This window comes from Balaenoptera physalus (genome assembly GCF_965194825.1).
Source record: "Balaenoptera physalus genome assembly, chromosome: 2".
In the NCBI taxonomy this organism is placed as follows: Eukaryota; Metazoa; Chordata; class Mammalia; order Artiodactyla; family Balaenopteridae; genus Balaenoptera; species Balaenoptera physalus.
In genome coordinates, this window is record NC_138883.1 from 143,715,263 (window position 1) to 143,733,097 (window position 17,835).

General features: G+C 41.4%; 1 protein-coding gene and 1 long non-coding RNA gene across 8 annotated transcripts in view; one reads left to right on the forward strand and one right to left on the reverse strand.

Annotated features, from left to right (window-relative positions):
* Window positions 1–13,845, forward strand: part of PDE8A (phosphodiesterase 8A) — a 149,828-nt gene extending 135,983 nt beyond the window's left edge. For 6 of the 7 annotated variants that reach the window (XM_082448617.1, XM_082448618.1, XM_082448616.1 and 3 more), the window contains 2 exons: window positions 11,006–11,135; window positions 12,215–12,405. In XM_082448617.1, coding sequence (XP_082304743.1) covers window positions 11,006–11,135; window positions 12,215–12,321 — 237 coding nt within the window. In that variant the 3' untranslated portion in view covers window positions 12,322–12,405. Of the gene's footprint in view, window positions 1–11,005; window positions 11,136–12,214 lie in introns of all 7 variants that reach the window. The other variant, XM_082448614.1, reaches the window with a different exon arrangement.
* LOC309654615 lies at window positions 3,878–10,999 on the reverse strand. Its single transcript, XR_014260342.1, has 2 exons — window positions 9,517–10,999; window positions 3,878–8,654 (listed from the first exon to the last, which is right to left on the reverse strand). It is a non-coding gene; the product is annotated as an uncharacterized lncRNA (long non-coding RNA).
* Window positions 13,846–17,835: the final 3,990 nt, after the last annotated feature.

Below are 17,835 nucleotides of genomic sequence, written 5' to 3' on the forward strand. Positions count from 1 at the left end.
TAGGAATCTGCCTGCCAGTGCAGGGGACATGGGTTCGAGCCCTGGTCCAGGAATATCCCACATACCACGGAGCAACTTACCCGTGCACCACAGCTACTGAGCCTGTGCTCTAGAGCCCGTGAGCCACAACTACTGAAGCCCGTGCACCTAGAGCCCATGCTCTGCAACAAGAGAAGCCACTGCAATAAGAAGCCCACATGCAGCAATGAAGACCCAACTCAGCCAAAAATAAATAAAATAAATTTATATTAAAAAAAAGAAGTCTACAAACAATAAATGCTGGAGAGGGTGTGGAGAAAAGGGAACCCTCCTGCACTGTTGGTGGGAATGTAAATTGCTACAACCACCATGGAGAACAGTATGGAGTTTCCTTAAAAAGCTAAAGCTAAAACTACCACATGATCCTGAAATCCCACTCCTGGGCATATATCTGAAGAAAACCATAATCCGAAAGGATACGTGCACCCTAGTGTTCCTTGCAGCACTATTTACAATAGCCAAGACATGGAAGCAACCTAAATGTCCATCAACAGAGGAATGGATAAAGAAATGGATAAAGAAAATGTGGCACATATATACAGTGGAATATTACTCAGCAATTAAAAAAAAAGAATGAAATAATGCCATTTGCAGTAACATGGATGGACCTAGAGGTTATCATACTAAGTGAAGTAACTCAGACAAAGACAAATCTCATATGATATCACTTCTATGTGGAATCTAAAAAAAATGATAAAAATGAACTTATTTACAAAACAGAAACAGACTCACAGACTTCAAAAACAAACCTATGGTTACCAAAGGGGAAACATGGTGGAGAGGGATAAATTAGGAGTTTGGGATTAACAGATACACACTACTATATATAAAATAGATAATCAACAAGGACCTGTATGTAACACAGGGAACTCTACTCAATATTCTATAATAACCTATGTGGGAAAAGAATCTGAAAAAGAATGGACATATGTATATGTATAACTGAATCACTTTGCTATATACCTGAAACTAACACAACATTGTAAATCAACTATATTCCAATATAAAATAAAAATTAATAATTTAAAAAATAAAAAATTACAAAGCCAAAAGTTGATTCTTTGACAGAATTAACAAAATTGGTGAATACCTAGCTGGAATAATCAAGAGGAAAGAGGGAATGCAAATTACCAGTATCAGGAATGAAAGTATTGTCATTTGACAATGACAAGAAATAACAAATTCTTGTCAAATTGACAAGAATAAATTTGACAAATGAAATGGATGAATTCCCTGAAAATTATAATTTACCAAAACACACAGGATTAAGCAATAACCTTAGAAGCCCTGCAGTAAAGAAATTCTTTGTCAAAATGTTTTATTTAAAGATTTTTTTCACAAAGAAAACTCTAAATGGTTTCATTGAAGAAGTCTATCAAACACTTAAGAAATAATGCTAGTCTTACAATATATGAGAAAATAGAGGTGAGAACACTTCTCAACTCATTTTATGAAGCCATTATTATCCTGATATGTAATCTGACAAAGACAGTACCAGGCAGTTCATAATCCTCATGAACATAGATGCAGAGGTACTTAATTGAACAGTATATAAAGAGCGTTAATATATCACTAAATAGAGTTATCCCCCAAAATGCAAGGTTGGTTTAATATCAGAAAAATCAATTATTATAATTCACCATACTAATTAAAGGAGAAAAACCATATGATTATTTCAGTAGATGGAGAAAAAGCATTTGACAAAATTCAGCATCCATTCATCGTAAAATATTTTAGCAAACAAGGAATAGAACTTATTTTTAAAAGGGTATCTACAAAAACTTATAGCTATCATTGTATTTAATGGTGAAATATTAAGTACATTTTTCTTAAGATTGGAAACAAGGGAAGGGTACCCATTCTATTCTATTCCATCAGTGTATTTGTTATCTTTATGCCAATACCACACTGACTTGATCATTGTTAACTTCTGAAGCCAAATAGTATAAACTGTTCAACTTTTTCAAATTTGCTTTGTTTATACAAGGTCCTTCACCTTTCCATATAAACTTTAGAAGGAAATATTAAATACATTTTCTTTAAGATTGGAAACAAGGCAAGGGTACCCATTCGGACTCCTTTTATCCAACATTTTATTGGCAGTCCTAGCCATTGCAACAAGGCAAGGGACATAAAGATGTACAAAGAACAGAAAGTAAGACATAAATTTGTTATATTTGCAGATGACATGATTCTTTTTAATGCTGAAAACTCTAAGGAGTGTACAAAACAATTACTAGCATTAATAAGTGGAAATTATTTAGCAAGGTTATAGGACACAAGCTCATTATACAAAGTCAGTTGTATTATTTGGTGTACTAGATGCAGACAATGGGAAAATGAAACTAAAAACCCAATCCCATTTACAATAGCAATAAAAAACAAAAATTACTTAGGATAAATTTAACAAAAGAAGGCCAGTTCTTTACACTGAAAACCACAAAACATTGCTGAGAAAGAACACTTCAATAAATGGAGAGGTGTACCATGTCCACAGATTGGAAGGCTCAATGTTGTTAAAATACAGTTCTTTCCAAATCAATGTATAGATTCAGTGCAGTCCCAATCAGAATCCCAGCAGTTTTTTTGGTAAAAATTGACAAACTGATTCTAAAATTTATATGGAAAGCTGAAGGACCTTGAATAAACAACACAAACTTGAAAAAGTTGGACGATTTATACTATTTGACTTCAGAACTTAACAATAACCAAGCTGGTGTGATACTGGCATAAAGATAACAAATACATTGATGGGACACAATAGAAATCCCAGAAATAGGCCACATTTATACAATCAGTGGGGAAAGGAAAATTTTTTTCAGCAAGTGGTGTTGGAATATTTGGATATCTCTATCCAACAAAAACTGAACCACAACTCCTACCTCATTCTGTGGAGAAATATCAGTTCACAATGGATCATAGACCTAAATACAAAAGTTTTAGAGAAAACATAGGAGAATATACTCAATTAATTGGAATGGGATAGATGTTTCTTAGGTACAGAAAACAGCAACCATAAAAAGAAAATTTGGTGAGAACCAAAATTCAGAAATTATTCTCATCTAAACACAGCTAAGAAAATGAACAGGGAAGGCACACTAGAAGAAAATATACACAAATCATATCTGACAAAGGACTGTATTCAGGATATATAAAGAACTCAATAATAAGCCAAACCACCTAATTAAAAATACCAATTTTTAAAAACAATTATTTATTTATTTTTAATTAATTAATTTATTTATTTATGGCTGTGTTGGGTCTGTTGCTGCACGTGGGCTTTCTCTAGTTGTGGCGAGTGGGGGCTACTCTTCACTGTGGTATGCGGGCTTCTCATTGCAGTGGCTTCTTGTTGCAGATCACAGGCTCTAGGCACGCAGCCTTCAGTTAGTTGTGGCACATGGGCTCAGTAGTTGTGGCTTATGGGCCCTAGAGCACAGGCTCAGTAGTTGTGGCACACGGGCTTAGTTGCTCCACAGCATGTGGGATCTTCCCAGACCAGGGCTCGAACCCATGTCTCCTGCATTGGCAGGTGGATTCTTAACCACTGTGCCACCAAGGAAGTCCAAAAATACCAAATATTTTAACAGACACTTCACAAAAGATATATGAAAATGTGCTGAACATCATTAGTAATCAGGGAAATGCAAATTAAAACAACAATGAAATACCACTACACATCCACTAGGATGGCTAAAAATTAAAAAGACTGACAACAAAATGTTTGTGAAGATATGGAGCAACAAATTTATTCATCAGTGTAAAATGTGTAAAATGCTTATCACACAGTGATGATTTGTAAAATCATCGTCACCTTGGGAAGCAGCTTATCAAAGGTTTTGTTTGTTTTACTGTGGTAAAACAAAATTACCATTTTAGATGATCATGGTTTTTTCTTTCATTCTTTTAATGTAGTGTATTACATCAATTGATTTCAGATGCTGAATCATCCTTATATTGCAGGACTAAAATCCCACTTGGTCATGGTGTATGATCCTTTAATATGCTACTGAATTCTGTTTGCTAGTATTTTGTTGAGGGTTTTTGCATCAGTATTCATAAGGGATAACAGTCTGTAGTTTTCTTGTGTCTTTGTTAGGCTTTGGTATCTGAGCAATGCTGGCCTCATTGATTGAGTTAGGAAGTATTCTCTTCAAATTTTTGGAAGTGTTTGAGAAGGATTGGTGTTAATTGTATTGAAGAGCTTGGTAGAATTCACAGGTGAAGCCATCTGGTCCTGAGCTTTTCTTTGTTGGGAGGTTTTTTATTACTAACTGAATATCCTTACTAGCTATAGGTCTATTCAGATTCTCTCTTTCTTCATAATTGAGCCTTAGTAGGTTGTGTGGGTAGGAATTTGTACATTTCATCTAGGTTACCCAGTTTGTTGGCATACAGTTGCTCATGGCACTTCCTTATAATCCTTTTATTTTTGTAAAATCAATAGTAATGTCCCTACTTCCATTTCCGATTTCAATAATTGGAGTCTTTCTTTTTTCTTAGTCAATCTAGCTAAAGTTTTTTCAATTTTGTTGATCTTTTCAAGGAACCAACTTTTGGTTTTGTTGATTTTCTCTATTTTTCTATTCTCCATTTTTCTTATCTCTGCTCTAGTCTATTAGTTCCTTCCTTTTGCTAGCTTTGGGTTTAGTTTGTTCTTTTTCTAGTTCCTTAAGATCTAAAGTTAGGTTGTTGATTTAAGAGCTTTCTTCTTTTTTAACATAGGCATTTACAGCTATAAATTTCCCTCTTAGCACTGCTTTTACTGCATTCCATACCTTTCCATATGTTGTGTTTTCATTTTTATTTGTCTCTAGGTATCTTAAAATTTCCCTTGTGATTTCTTCTTTGACCCTTTGGTTGAGAGTGTATTGTTTAATTTCCACTTTCAGTTTACTTTCTGTTGTTGATTTCCAGTTTCATTACACTGTTATTGGAAAAGTTACTTTGTATGATTTTGATCTTTTAAAATTCATTGACTTGTTTTATGGCCTAACATATATTCTATCCTGGAGAATGTTCCATTTGCACTTGAGAAAAATACGTATTCTGTTTTTGGGTGAATGTTCTCTATGTCTGTTGGGTCCAATTGGTTAACAGTGTTGTTCAAGTCCTTAATTCCTTATTGATCTGGCTGTTCTGTCCATTATTCAAAGTGTGTTATTGAAGTCTCCAACTATTATTGTAGAAGTGTCTGTTTCTCCCTTCAATTCTGTCAATGTTTTCTTCATACATTTTGGAACTCCAATTGTTTGATGCATATGTGCTTATAATTGTTAAATCTTCTTGGTGAATTGACCCATTTATTAATAATGTCCTTTGTCTCTTGGAACCATTTTTGACTTAAAGTCTTTTTTGTCTGATATTAACAAAGCCACCTCAGCTTTCTTTTGGTTATCTGCATGGAATATCTTTTTCCATCCTTTCACTTTCAACCTATGTCCTGGTATCTAATGTGAGTTTTTGTAGACAAAATATAGTTGGGTCATGTGTTTTTATCCATTCTGCCAGCTGTGCCTTTTGATTGGGGAGTTTAATACATTTACATTTAAAATAATTACTGACAGAGAAGGACATACTTTTGCCACTTTGTCTTAGGCATGTCTTATAGCTTTTTTGTCCCTCATTTTTTCCATTACCACCTTTGTGTTTGATTTTTTTGTAGCACCATGTTTGATCCACTTCTCATTTCCTTTGCAGATATTCTATGGGTTACTTTTTGTACGGTTACCATAGAAATTACATTATAACATCCTGAAGTTCTAGCAGTTTAAGTTGATACCAACCTATATTTCAGTTGTATACACAAACTCCTATACAGCTCTGTTTCTCCACCCCTTTCTTTTTTTTTTTAAATAAATTTATTTTTTGTCTGCATTGGATTTTCGTCGCTGGGCATGGGCTTTCTCTAGTTGCGGTGAGCGGGAGCTACTCTTCATTGTGGTGCTTGGTCTTCTCATTGCGGTGGCTTCTCGTTGCAGAGCATGGGCTCTAGGTGCGTGGCCTTCAGTAGTTGTGGCACACGGGTTCAGTAGTTGTGGCTCAAGGGCTCTAGAGTGCAGGCTCAGTAGTTGTGGTGCACAGGCTTAGTTGCTCCACGGCATGTGGGATCTTCCCAGACCAAGGGCTCGAACCCATGCCCCCTGCATTGGCAGGCGGATTCTTAACTACTGCGCCACCAAGGAAGTCCCCCACTTTGTTCTTGATGTCACAAATAATGTGTTTATATATTGTGTGCCTATTAACACAGATTTGTAATTTTTATGCACTTGTCTTTTAAATCCTGTAGAAAATAAAAAGTGGAATTTCAAGCCAAAATTGCAATAATACTCTTTTTCATATGTGCTTATGTATTTACCTTTACTGGAGATCTTTATATCTTTATATGACTTTAAGTTGCCATCTAGCTTCCTTTCATTTCAACCTGAAAAGACTCCCTTTATCATTTCTTGTAGGCTAGATCTAGTGGTAATGAATTTTCTCTGCTTTTGTTTATCTGGGAATGTCTTCATTTCTTCCTCATTTTTGAAGGACCGTTCTGCCAGATATAGAATTCTGGGTTGACAGGTTTTTTTCTTTTAGCCCCTTATGTAATTATCCCAGTGCCTACTGGCCTCCAAGGTTTCTGCTGAGAAATCAGCTGATCATCTTATTGAGACTGTCTTCTCATGTGCATGTGATGAGTCATTTTCCTCTTGCTGCTTTCAAGATTCTTTGTCTTGGCTTTTGACAGTTTGGTTATAATGTGTTTCAATATGGTTGTTTTGGGGTTTATCCTACTTGGAGTTGTTTACCTTCTTGGATTTGTAGATTTGTGTTTTTCTTCAAATTATGGCAGTTACGGGCTATTATTTTTCTCTTTTTTTTGAATTTTTTTTTTTTTTTATAAAGCAGGTTCTTATCAGTTATCTATTTTATACGTATTGGTGTATATATGGTCAATCCCAATCTCCCAGTTCATCCCACCACCACCATCCACGCCCCCGCTTTCCCCCCTTGGTATCTATATGTTTGTTCTCTACATCTGTGTCTCTATTTCTGCCTTGCAAACTGGTTCATCTGTACCATTTTTCTAGATTCCACATATATGCGTTAACATATGATATGTTTTTCTCTTTCTGACTTACTTCACTCTGTATGACAGTCTCTAGGTCCATCCACGTCTCTGCAAATGACCCAATTTCATTCCTTTTTATGGCTGAGTAATATTCCATTGTATATATGTACCACATCTTCTTTATTCATTCGTCTGTCAATGGGCATTTAGGTTGCTTCCATGACCTGGCTATTGTAAATAGTGCTGCAGTGAACATTGGGGTGCATGTGTCTTTTTGAATTATGGTTTTCTCTGGGTATATGCCCAGTGGGCTATTATTTCTTCAAATAATCTCTGCTTTTTTTTTTTCTCTTTTCTCTTTCCTACACTCTGATAATGCATGTATTTGTCTGTTTGAGGTTGTCCTATAAATTACTTAGGGTATTGTCACTTTTATTTATTTTTCTTTCTCCTCTTCAGACTTGATAATTTCAAATGTCCTATCTTCAAATTTATTGATTCTTTCTTCTGCCTGCTCAGATCTGCTGTTGAACCCCTCTAGTGAATTTTTCAATTCACTTTTTGTGTTTTTCAGCTCCAGAATTGTTATTCGGCTCTTCTTTATAATTTCTGTCTCTTTATTGATACTCTCATTTTGTTCATATATCATTTTCCTGATTTCCTTTAGCATTTAATCCATGTTTTCTTTTAGCACTAGTGCATATTTAAGATAGTTGTTTTAAAGTCTTTAATAAATCATTGCGGGTACCTCTTTAGGGATGGTTTCTGCCAATTTATTTTCTTCTTTTGAATGGGCTATGTTTTTCTGTTTATTTGGCCTTGTGATTTTTGTTGTTGTTGAAAATTGGACATTTGAAAAAACAGCCACCTCTCCCAGTCTTTGCACTTTGGCTCTGTGCCAGGAAAGTCTTTCGCTAATTATCTGGGCATGTTCTGAGTCTTGGGATTAGCCCAACATGAAAGCTTACGGTCTCTTCAGGTCTTTTCTGAGCATGTCTTGCCCAGGACATTTCCCCTCTATATACAGCTGCTTTTGAATATCTTAATTTCCCCGAGAGGCTTTTTCTTGGGGCCTTAAATGGTGCATTTGTTTGTCTCCACCTGTAATCTCTTACCCCAGGCATCTGTGTGTCTGTCATCTCCATGCAGCTTTCCCAGGCAGTAACCATTGCTTTTCCACCTGAGAGCTGGATTAGGTGAAATAGAGGCTAGTCCTTTAGACAAACTCCAGACAGGTTAGAATGTTGCAAATAAGGTCAGCTCTACACTCCTTCCAGTTTGATTTAAACAGTTGAGAGCTGGGCTGCTGTCTCATCCGGACCAAGACTGTGGTAGGGAGGAGTCGGGCAAGGGTGAGTAAAAATACCATGACACTTCCTACCATTTTGAAAACGACTTTTTCTTGATTGGAGATTCACTTGGTTACTGTAGAATCTTTGACTGTCTCCCAGGCATGGAGATCTCATTGGTGGCCTAGAAGTGGGGCATGGGCACGGAGGACCTCATTGGCAAACAGTGGTCTTCAAAAGAGAATAAGGGCCTGAGAAGGTCCATGTACCTGTCACATTGGGCCAAAGAGAAGAAATACAAGCATGAGCATTTTCATTGACCTTCAACAAGTCAGCTGCTTCCATGTGGCGGGGAGGGCAGGCCTAGAGTGCAGCACCAACAGAAAAGCCTCTGGAGCCATGAACTGCTGAGCTCAGTGAGCCTCTGCTATGGCTTTCCCAAGAGGGCTGCTTCATTATCCAGCACGACCAGGGGGCAGTGCCAGGAGAGCACCCACCCTGTGGTACTGCTCTCTGAGCCAGACAGGCCAGTGGGCTGTGAACCTGAGGCTATTCCTGCACCCTCCGCCCCGTCCCATGCACACCAGGGCAGAGACTGACGTAGAGCTAACCCTGCAGTTTTCTGCGACGGCACTGGGGGGCGGGGCTGCCAGCCTGTGGCCTGACAGCAGAGGCTTCACCAGCCAGCAGAGGCCAAGACTTGTCAATATTCCCTACTTAGTCTCTTCCCAGAGCAGCCTCACCCTACCTTCCACACCTCCTGGAGTGTGCTCCTGGCCGGACAACTGCTGTAGATAGCCTCTGCCCTGCCTCTCAGGGCTCCCTGGCCTGTACAATCCTAGTCAGGCGTGTGCGACTTGGCTCCCTGGCCTGGAGCAGCAGGGGCTCTTACTGCTGGCTTCTGCCCTGACCCATAGTCTAGCACCATCCACCTGAACACAGGGAGCACAGGCCTCTTTCTTAGCCCTGTCCCCAGCACCCTCAACACCCTCCTAGCATAAGTCCATCTCTGCAGCACGGTGCTAGGTACAGTCCCTCCTAGGAAAACCCCCAAAGGTTACCTGCTGCCCTCAAGTGGAGATTCCATGTTGAGAGCTGCAGTGAGTCATTGTCACTTCCAGGGAAAGTCACCTGCCGTTAGCTGTGGGGCCTAGTTCTTCCAGTGGCTCGGGCCTCGGATGCATCCACCTTTGTGCAGGGCAAGGTGACTTCTAACCAGTCCCTGTGGCCCTGCTGGTGATTGCTAGGCCTCGGCAAAGACAGCAGAATAGAAGTGGAACGGAACAGGGGAGGCAGCTCCTGGCCAGTTGTCAAGAACAACAAAGGGGACTGGCCCAGTTTGCCCTGTGGGAACAGTTACAGGGGTAAGAGTTGGAGGGACAGGCCCTCAGCCCCAAGAGTAGGTTTTCTTTTGGTCTTGCTGAACACCTGAATTCTTGTCCCAGTGTTGGCCACTCAAGAAATGTCCTCCACTCTCCCACAGCCCCAGATGGCCCACAGAGCTCAGCCACCAGAGCTTCTGGCAGATGGCCGAGCACACCACATACCTCCTGTCCTCAGCCCTTGCTCTCACTGACTGGCCCTCCAGAGGCCACGACTGGTCAAAAAGTTATCTCATCCCAGGATCGCCACCCCTTCTGTCATCTTCTCACTATGCCTGGCCCAACAGGGCAGCCTGCCCGGACCATCAGGAACAATGATCCAGGTGCCTCTGAGGACAGCTGTGCCTTCCAGAGCCAGAGGATGGCTCCAGCCCTTCTAGCCAGGGCCGCCCCGGCCTTGCTTGGTCTTACACTCAGTCCCCCTCATCCTGCCCCTCGCGTGACCGTCTGCTTAACTCTCAGCCCTGGTTGCCTGCTCCAGCAGGTACCTCTCGGTGATTCTAATCGCACCCTCAAACCCTCTGAGTTCCCACCTCGTTCCAGGAAGACCCGCTGCTTCATCGTCACCCTCCAGGCATCCCCTCATCCTTTTCTCCAGGACCCTTTGATGAAAGCAACCTTATGAATAAAAAGAACAAGAAACTCCTTTATATCTTTCAAGATATACTTGCCAGGATCTTAATTATATTTTCAGTTTTTTACAAATCTTTCTGGAATCCTGAAGATGTTCTGGAAGCGTTTATCAAAGTACATAAAAACTCTTCATCCCAGAGCTCTTTTTTACCTCAAGCATGTTCAGAACTTTTTCAAATAAAATAATTTGGCCCAAGATGAGAAGCAGTCACTTGTCCCTTCTCTGTGAAGGGGGCTGTTTCTCACTCACCACTGCCGCCCTGGATCAGGCCCTTGAAACGCCTGCCGGCTGGGAGGGTGGCTGAGCTGACTAGTGTGCTCATGCACTGCAGGTACTGTTTGCAATCTTACCTCAGGAGCTTCAGCAAGAGGTTTCCAGGTGTTGAAAATGTGGGTTGGGTTGGGGTGTCCTTGGTGCCCGTGGCATAGAGCAGTCCCCATCGGGGACAACATGGCGGATCCGGGTTGTTGGCTGGTGCTGTGATCGGCTTCTCCCCACGAGCACTCTGGGCTGCCAGGAGAGGCTTTTGGCAGAGGGGTTGCTCCTGATGGGGAGTGGAGCCAGATGCTGGAGTCTCGTAATTCTGGCATTTTCTGCTTTGCAGACTGATGAAGAGAAGCGACAGGACTTGCCTGTGGTGATGCCAGTTTTTGACAGAAATACCTGCAGCATCCCCAAATCCCAAATCTCTTTCATTGACTACTTCATCACAGACATGTTTGCTGCTTGGGACGGTAAGAACGCTTTGAGTATATTTCCCTCAGTAATGGGGAACTGCATGTTAAGTAGTGCATAGTGTAGTTTTTGACTGTAGAATATGTTTGGGGGCTCAGACTTTGAAGAAGGGCTGAGGAGAAGCAGTGAGCTGACACCGAGGGCCATGAGGGCGGGGTGCTCTCTGCACTCTTCCTCCTCAACTGCCCCTGGCCCCAGGGGCTAGACGTTGTTGTGCCAGGTTCATAGATGAGAGGGGTGAACTTGGGGCTGCACAGCCGGTGGTGGAGAGCCCAGGAGTCAGAAACGCTTATGTTGACTCCAAACCCCACATCGTTCTGTGGGAGCCCTTCTGCCATCTGCTCTCCAGCTTCTCCCGCCTCACTTGGTAGCCGACCCGAGAGCAGGCTGGTCTCTGACGGGTACACGTCCCTCTTCTTTAACCTTAAGTGCATGCAGAGGAGCCTGTCACGTAAAGGACTCTCAGGGAAGGGGCCCCACTAATACTCCCTGTCCAGATCCATGGGCAGGAGACGAACCCCCATCTCAGGGTGCTGGGAGGTGGGGGAAGGACTCAGATGGTGGAAAGAGCTGCAGCTTTGGGGCCAGACTGCAGGCTCCACAGCTCCCTGAGTCCAGATTCATGGCCTTTCCTGGCCCCATTTTCTTCGTATGTAAAATGACTTGCTCCCCACTCAGGCCCTAGGGGATGTGCTGCAGGTGGAAGATGACGGTATAAAGGGCCGGGGGTGGGGGTGCAGCAGGGAGACACACCCAGGAGAGCCAGTCAGGGCCTGGCTCCTGGCACCCGGGGCCCAAAGGTGCTGATCAAATGGTGAGTGTGCAGATGAGTCCCCCTTCTGCTTCATCTACCAGTTGTCAGCTCACCAGGTGGTTACAGAGGAGCTGCTGGCACTGAGCACAGGACTTGGCTTTAGTTCATTCCGGCCGCTGGGTTTGCTGTGTCTGCTGAGCACTGTGCAGTTGTCTACTCCTATCTGTCCCTCTTCCGTAAAATGCTCTCTCCTTAGAAAGCCTCAAAGTCTAAATTTACTGAGGCTGTGAAAGGGTATATCACAGTGCCATCTTTTCTCTCCAGCCTTTGTAGACCTGCCTGAGTTAATGCAGCATCTTGACAACAATTTTAAATACTGGAAGGGACTGGACGAAATGAAGCTGCGGAGCCTCCGCCCGCCTCCTGAATAGTGGGCGACACTGCCCGGGGCCCTGATGCAGTGTCCCTCCAGTCACTTGGGATTCCTGAGGGCAGTCAGAGTTCCTTGGTCCTTTCGTCCCCCGGTCTGCAGAGCCTGTAAGAGCACACAGGGACGTCGGCAACCTTCTGTAGCCACCATCTGATGCCATTGCCATAAAGTGAGACTTAGTCCACTCAAGGTACCTGGGCCTGCTGCGGGGGCTCTCTTTGGAAAGTCACGTGAGAACCACGGTTTGCATTCACGTCCGTTAAAATATGAGCTCGGTGGGGCTTCCCTGGTGGCACAGTGGTTGAGAATCTGCCTGCCAATGCAGGGGACACGGGTTTGAGCCCTGGTCTGGGAAGATCCCACATGCCGCGGAGCAACTAGGCCCGTGAGCCACAACTACTGAGCCTGCGCGTCTGGAGCCTGTGCTCCGCAACAAGAGAGGCGTGAGAGGCCCGCGCACCACGATGACGAGTGGCCCCCGCTTGCCGCAACTGGAGAAAGCCCTCGCACAGAAACGAAGACCCAACACAGCCAAAAATAAATAAATAAATAAATAAATAAATAAATAAATTTAAAATGTCCCCATTCCTCTACCTTAAAAAAAAAAAAAAAAACATGAGCTCTGAGCTCGGGACTGCCCCCGCAAAGGATGGTGATGGATTTCCTGCCAGTGACAGAGTGTCTTGTTGCAGTTTCTCTCAGTTATGTTCAGCACTTAAGAACAGCTAATGGCAATCGGATTTTTCACATCATAGAAGGTGCAATGACTTCTCTTTTAAAATTGAACAGAAAATGCAGACAAAGAAATTTTGAAGTTGATTATTAATATCAATTATTAAAATGTTTTATTTATTTATTAGAAGTTCAATATTTTCTATGAATTTAAAAATACTTCAAAGCCAAAGCCACCTTTAAATGCCATGACCAAATTTACATGATTCATATTCATTAAATATGTATTACTTCATGTACATTTTCATAATGCAAATTTAAAATATAAAATGACACATTTTTACTGCACTATAGAAATATTTGTGTATGTTAAACTTTTCTGATTGATGCTAATTGGGAAAAGCTGTTTTGTGGGTGGGTCTGATTCTAGAAGCACTCAACGAGAAGGGCTCCTGTACAGCAACCAGAGCTCAGAAACTGCTCTAGTTGTCTGACGGGCTCTGCAGGTGACTCCCCAAAGTGAAAGAAACTAGGACTTCACACTTTTTTCCTAAAATTTTATAATTGAATTTCCAAAAGTCTGCCTTATTTTATACAGTGTTTCTATGAAATATTCTCCATAAAAACAGAAAATGCAGTATTTAGTGAATTGACATTTTATAACCAATCTGTTTTCATCTGCATTTTGCTTCCTGAAATTTATAAAGGTTCTGTATCTTCACATTTTTAACAAAAGTAGTACCATAAAAAATGACACATGATGACATGTCAAAGCGCTTGCCGTTTCCTTTTAAACTTGTATGTTTTTTTGTTCTAGATAAAAATGAAATTAAACTATTTGTTTTCAAGACAACATGTGCCACCTCTTCTTTGAAGTTTTTATACTACTTAAAATACTTTTTTTTTCTCCCTGTAAATAAAGAAGATACCTTTATTTTACAGAAAAGATGAATGGTTAAATGACTTTTTCAGGGTCACAAAGGGCCAGGTGAATATGTTGACAAATTCTCAGATATACCTTAATTAATTCACCAGTTGGTACCCATTCAGAGAGATCATGCACCCTGGCGGGCTCTCAGGGATGGGTCCTGGGTACCTGATGCCCATTCAGAGATGTCAGGGCACTCTGGAGGTCTGACAAGGCCAGCCCCTCCAGGGTCTCTTTGTCTAAAGAAACAAAGGCCCCTTTTTCCTGTGTGGAGACATGTGACCTAAGTTGATAACTGTGGACTGATGTGGGAAGAAAGCCCTCTCCACTCCTCTAGGTGCCAGGAAAGAAAAGGAAATGATCCCACAAGGAAATCAACCATCATGAGGTAGAGACAGAAAAATCAGGAGACTTTAAGATAAGTATCTTAACATGTTTGAAGAGGTACAAGAAGCAATAGAAACCATAAGGTAAACCAAAGTAGTTTTGAAAAAAAAAAAAAAAAAGATGTGAAAAAGAACCAAAGAGACATTCTAGGTATGAAGGATACAGTCATCAAAACAAATGGAGGGACTTCCCTGGTGGTCCAGTGGCTAAGACTCCACTCTCCCAATGCAGGGTGCCCGGGTTCCATCCCTGATCAGGGAGCTAGATCCCCCATGCATACCGCAACTAAGAGCCACATGCCACAACTAAAAGATCCCTCATGCCACACCTAAGACCAGCACAGCCAAATAAATAAATAAATGTGTTTTTTTTTTTTTTTTAAAAAGGAAAACTTCTGTACAGGTTTAACAGAAAACCAGACATAACTAAAGAGAGAATTAGTAAATTGCAAGACTTAAGGAAATGATTCAGCATGCAGCACAGAGATTAAAAATGGAAAATGTGAAAGCAAAGTTAGTTAAAATACGGAGGATAGAATGAAATGCTTCAAAATGTGTTGAAATCAGGTGACCTAGAGGGGAGAAGAAATGGGGAGACGCACTATCCAGAGAAAGCCTGAGAGTCTATATATTTACAGGGCACATCAAATCCCAAGTAGGAGGAATGAACAACACAGTGAAACCGCAGAGCAGTGAGCTCCAAGAGTAAAAGCTGTGAGAGAAGACAGATGACTTACAAAGGAACTAGTGTTAGACTGCCATCAGACTTCTTCTCATGTGCAACAACCAAAACACAAAGGAGTGATACACTTCGGAAAAAACTGCTGGAAGATAATACTTCTTCAACATGAGTTCAGAAAGAAGAGGTAGCGTATAGAAAGCAGTGGTAAACAGACATTCGAAAACATCCAGACAAAACTAAGCAGGTATATATACTGAGTGGGGGAAAAAATAACAGCAAGAACCATGTCACATTCTGAGGTTCCAGGGTATCTGAATTTTGGGGGACACTATCCAGCCCATTACAGATGGTGATATCCATCTTGTGCACACACTCTTGTTCTTAGCTGCTTGCTCTGATGAAGCAAGCTGCTGTGTTGCGAGCTGCCCCATGGGGAGGCCTAATACACGGCAAGGAAGCGAGGGCAGCCTCCAGCTCACAGCCACCATGGAACTGAGTCATGTGCTGGCAACCACAGGAGTGTGTTAGAAGCAGATTCTGCCACAGCCAGGTCTTCAGATGAGGCCACAGCTGCAGCAGACACATTGATCACAACCTTATGAGAGACCCTGAGCCAGAGGACCCAACTCAGCCACACCTGGGTTCCTACCCACATAAACTGTTGAGAGGGTAAACGCTGTTTTATGCCAGTAAACTTTACGGTAATTTCTTACAGGGTAACAACTAATACACATACGATACACAGCAGTTAAAAAGAATGAAGCAGAGCTACAGCTGTCAACTGGGAAAGGCTTAATAATAATACTGAATGAAAAGGCTGAGTTGCATTATGACAGCATTTGCGTCCATTTTTTGAATACCCAAAACAATACACTATTGTTCATGGAAAAATTAATAGTAGGAGCATTAAAATGTTCAGGAAGTTTACAAATACTGTGAACTGGCTTGTGCGACACTAAGCTCCTGGTGTACACACACATTAGAAAACCAAGAGATTGCCCTCCACACTCCCTTGCACCAGGTTTCTATAATTTAGGTTCCCCTGTCAGATGCAAGGCTCTGATTTAGAAATGCGTCAACGACGGAGAGCACACGTAGAGGCATCGGTTTTGAACTTTCTCCACCAGCAGCTCTGACTGCAGTAGAAGCAGTGAGCCTCTGGGGCTGCAGCAGCTGCCTGGGCGTCCCAGCCCTCAAGTGTGGTTTAGGGAGACCTTCCAGGAAACTCAGTCACGAGTCTGTTTCTTCAGCCCTTCCACTGATAAATCCCTTCCACTTCAACTAGCCAGAGGGGGTTCTCCGGTCTCAAAGGCCCTTGACCATGGCCAGGAGGACACACTCCAATTTAACAAAGGCAGTTACCTCAGGGGCAGGGGAGGCACTGGTATTGGGGAGACGTTCAAAGGGAACTATCTGTACCTTTTGGTTTCAAAGGCAAAAAATCTAAAGCAGACACAGCAAAATATTAACAGTAATTCTGGCGATGGGTATATCAGTTTTTAAAAAATATATCACTATACTTTTCTAAATGTTGAAATATTTCATAGTCTTTTTTTTTTTTTAATGTGGAGATCATGCCTGGTGACAAGATGGCTAGGAGAATATTTTGTCTTTGACAAAGTCTAAGTAGTATATAAAACAGGGAAACCATATGAAAAAACAATAATGAACTCAATTATAAAATAAAAATATTCTAGATACCAACCACAATAAAAGAAACAGGGAAATGTTTGTAATTCATTTTACAAAAAGCTTCCACAATACTGATTTTTGGAAACTTTTAACATAAAGAAATAAATAGTGGGAAGAAATAGGAAAATGATATGAACAGAAAGTTCATAGAAAAAAGTATAAAAGATTCTTAACGTTTATGCTAAATCTAATAGTAATTGAAATGCAAATTAGAACCAATTTGAGATATTTCTCACTTTTAAGATTAGTAAGGAACAAAGAGCTTGATAACAGTGTGTTGAGAAAGATGTGTGGACAAAGGCACGCTCATACATGGCAGGTGAGTGTAAATTAGTACAACTTCCACGGAGGACAATGTTGCCAAATCTATCCAAATCACAAATATATGTGCGTTGTGGCCTAGCAACTCTACTTCCAGAAATCAATTTCCAGAAATATCTTCCAAAGATATACTCACACGTGGGAAATGATACGTATACAGAATTATTTATGACAGCCGTGCTTGTAATAGTAAAAGATTGGAAACAGCTTAAATGTCTATCATTTAAGAAGAGTAATTACGTAAATAAATGATGGTATGTCCCTACAGTAGAATCCTATGCTTTTTTAGGTATGAAAAAGAATGAGAAGGGGACTTCCCTGGTGGTCCAGTGGTTAAGAATCTGCCTTCCAATGCAGGGGAGGCGGGTTCGATCCCTGGTCAGGGAACTAAGATCCCACATGCCGTGGGGCAACCAAGCCCACACGACACAGCTACTGAGCTCGCGCACTTCAACTAGAGAGCCCGCATGCCACAAACTACAGAGCCCACATGCCCTGAAGCCTGTGTGCCACAATTAGAGAAAACCCACAAGCACAACTAGAGAGAAACAGTTGTGCCACAACAAAAGATCCTGCATGCCTCAACGAAGATCCTGCATGCCGCAACTAAGACCTGACGCAGCCAAAAATAAATAAATAAATAATCTTAAAAAAAAAAGAATGAGAAGGCTCTTCGTGTGCTGATATGAAGAGATTGCCAACATATATTAATACGTGGAAAAAGAGCATAACACGGGATATACATATATGCTAGCATTTGTTTAAATGCTAAATAAGCTTAAAATCTCTGGATGTGCACACAAGAAACAAGTGACATGGATTGCCTGTGGTGAC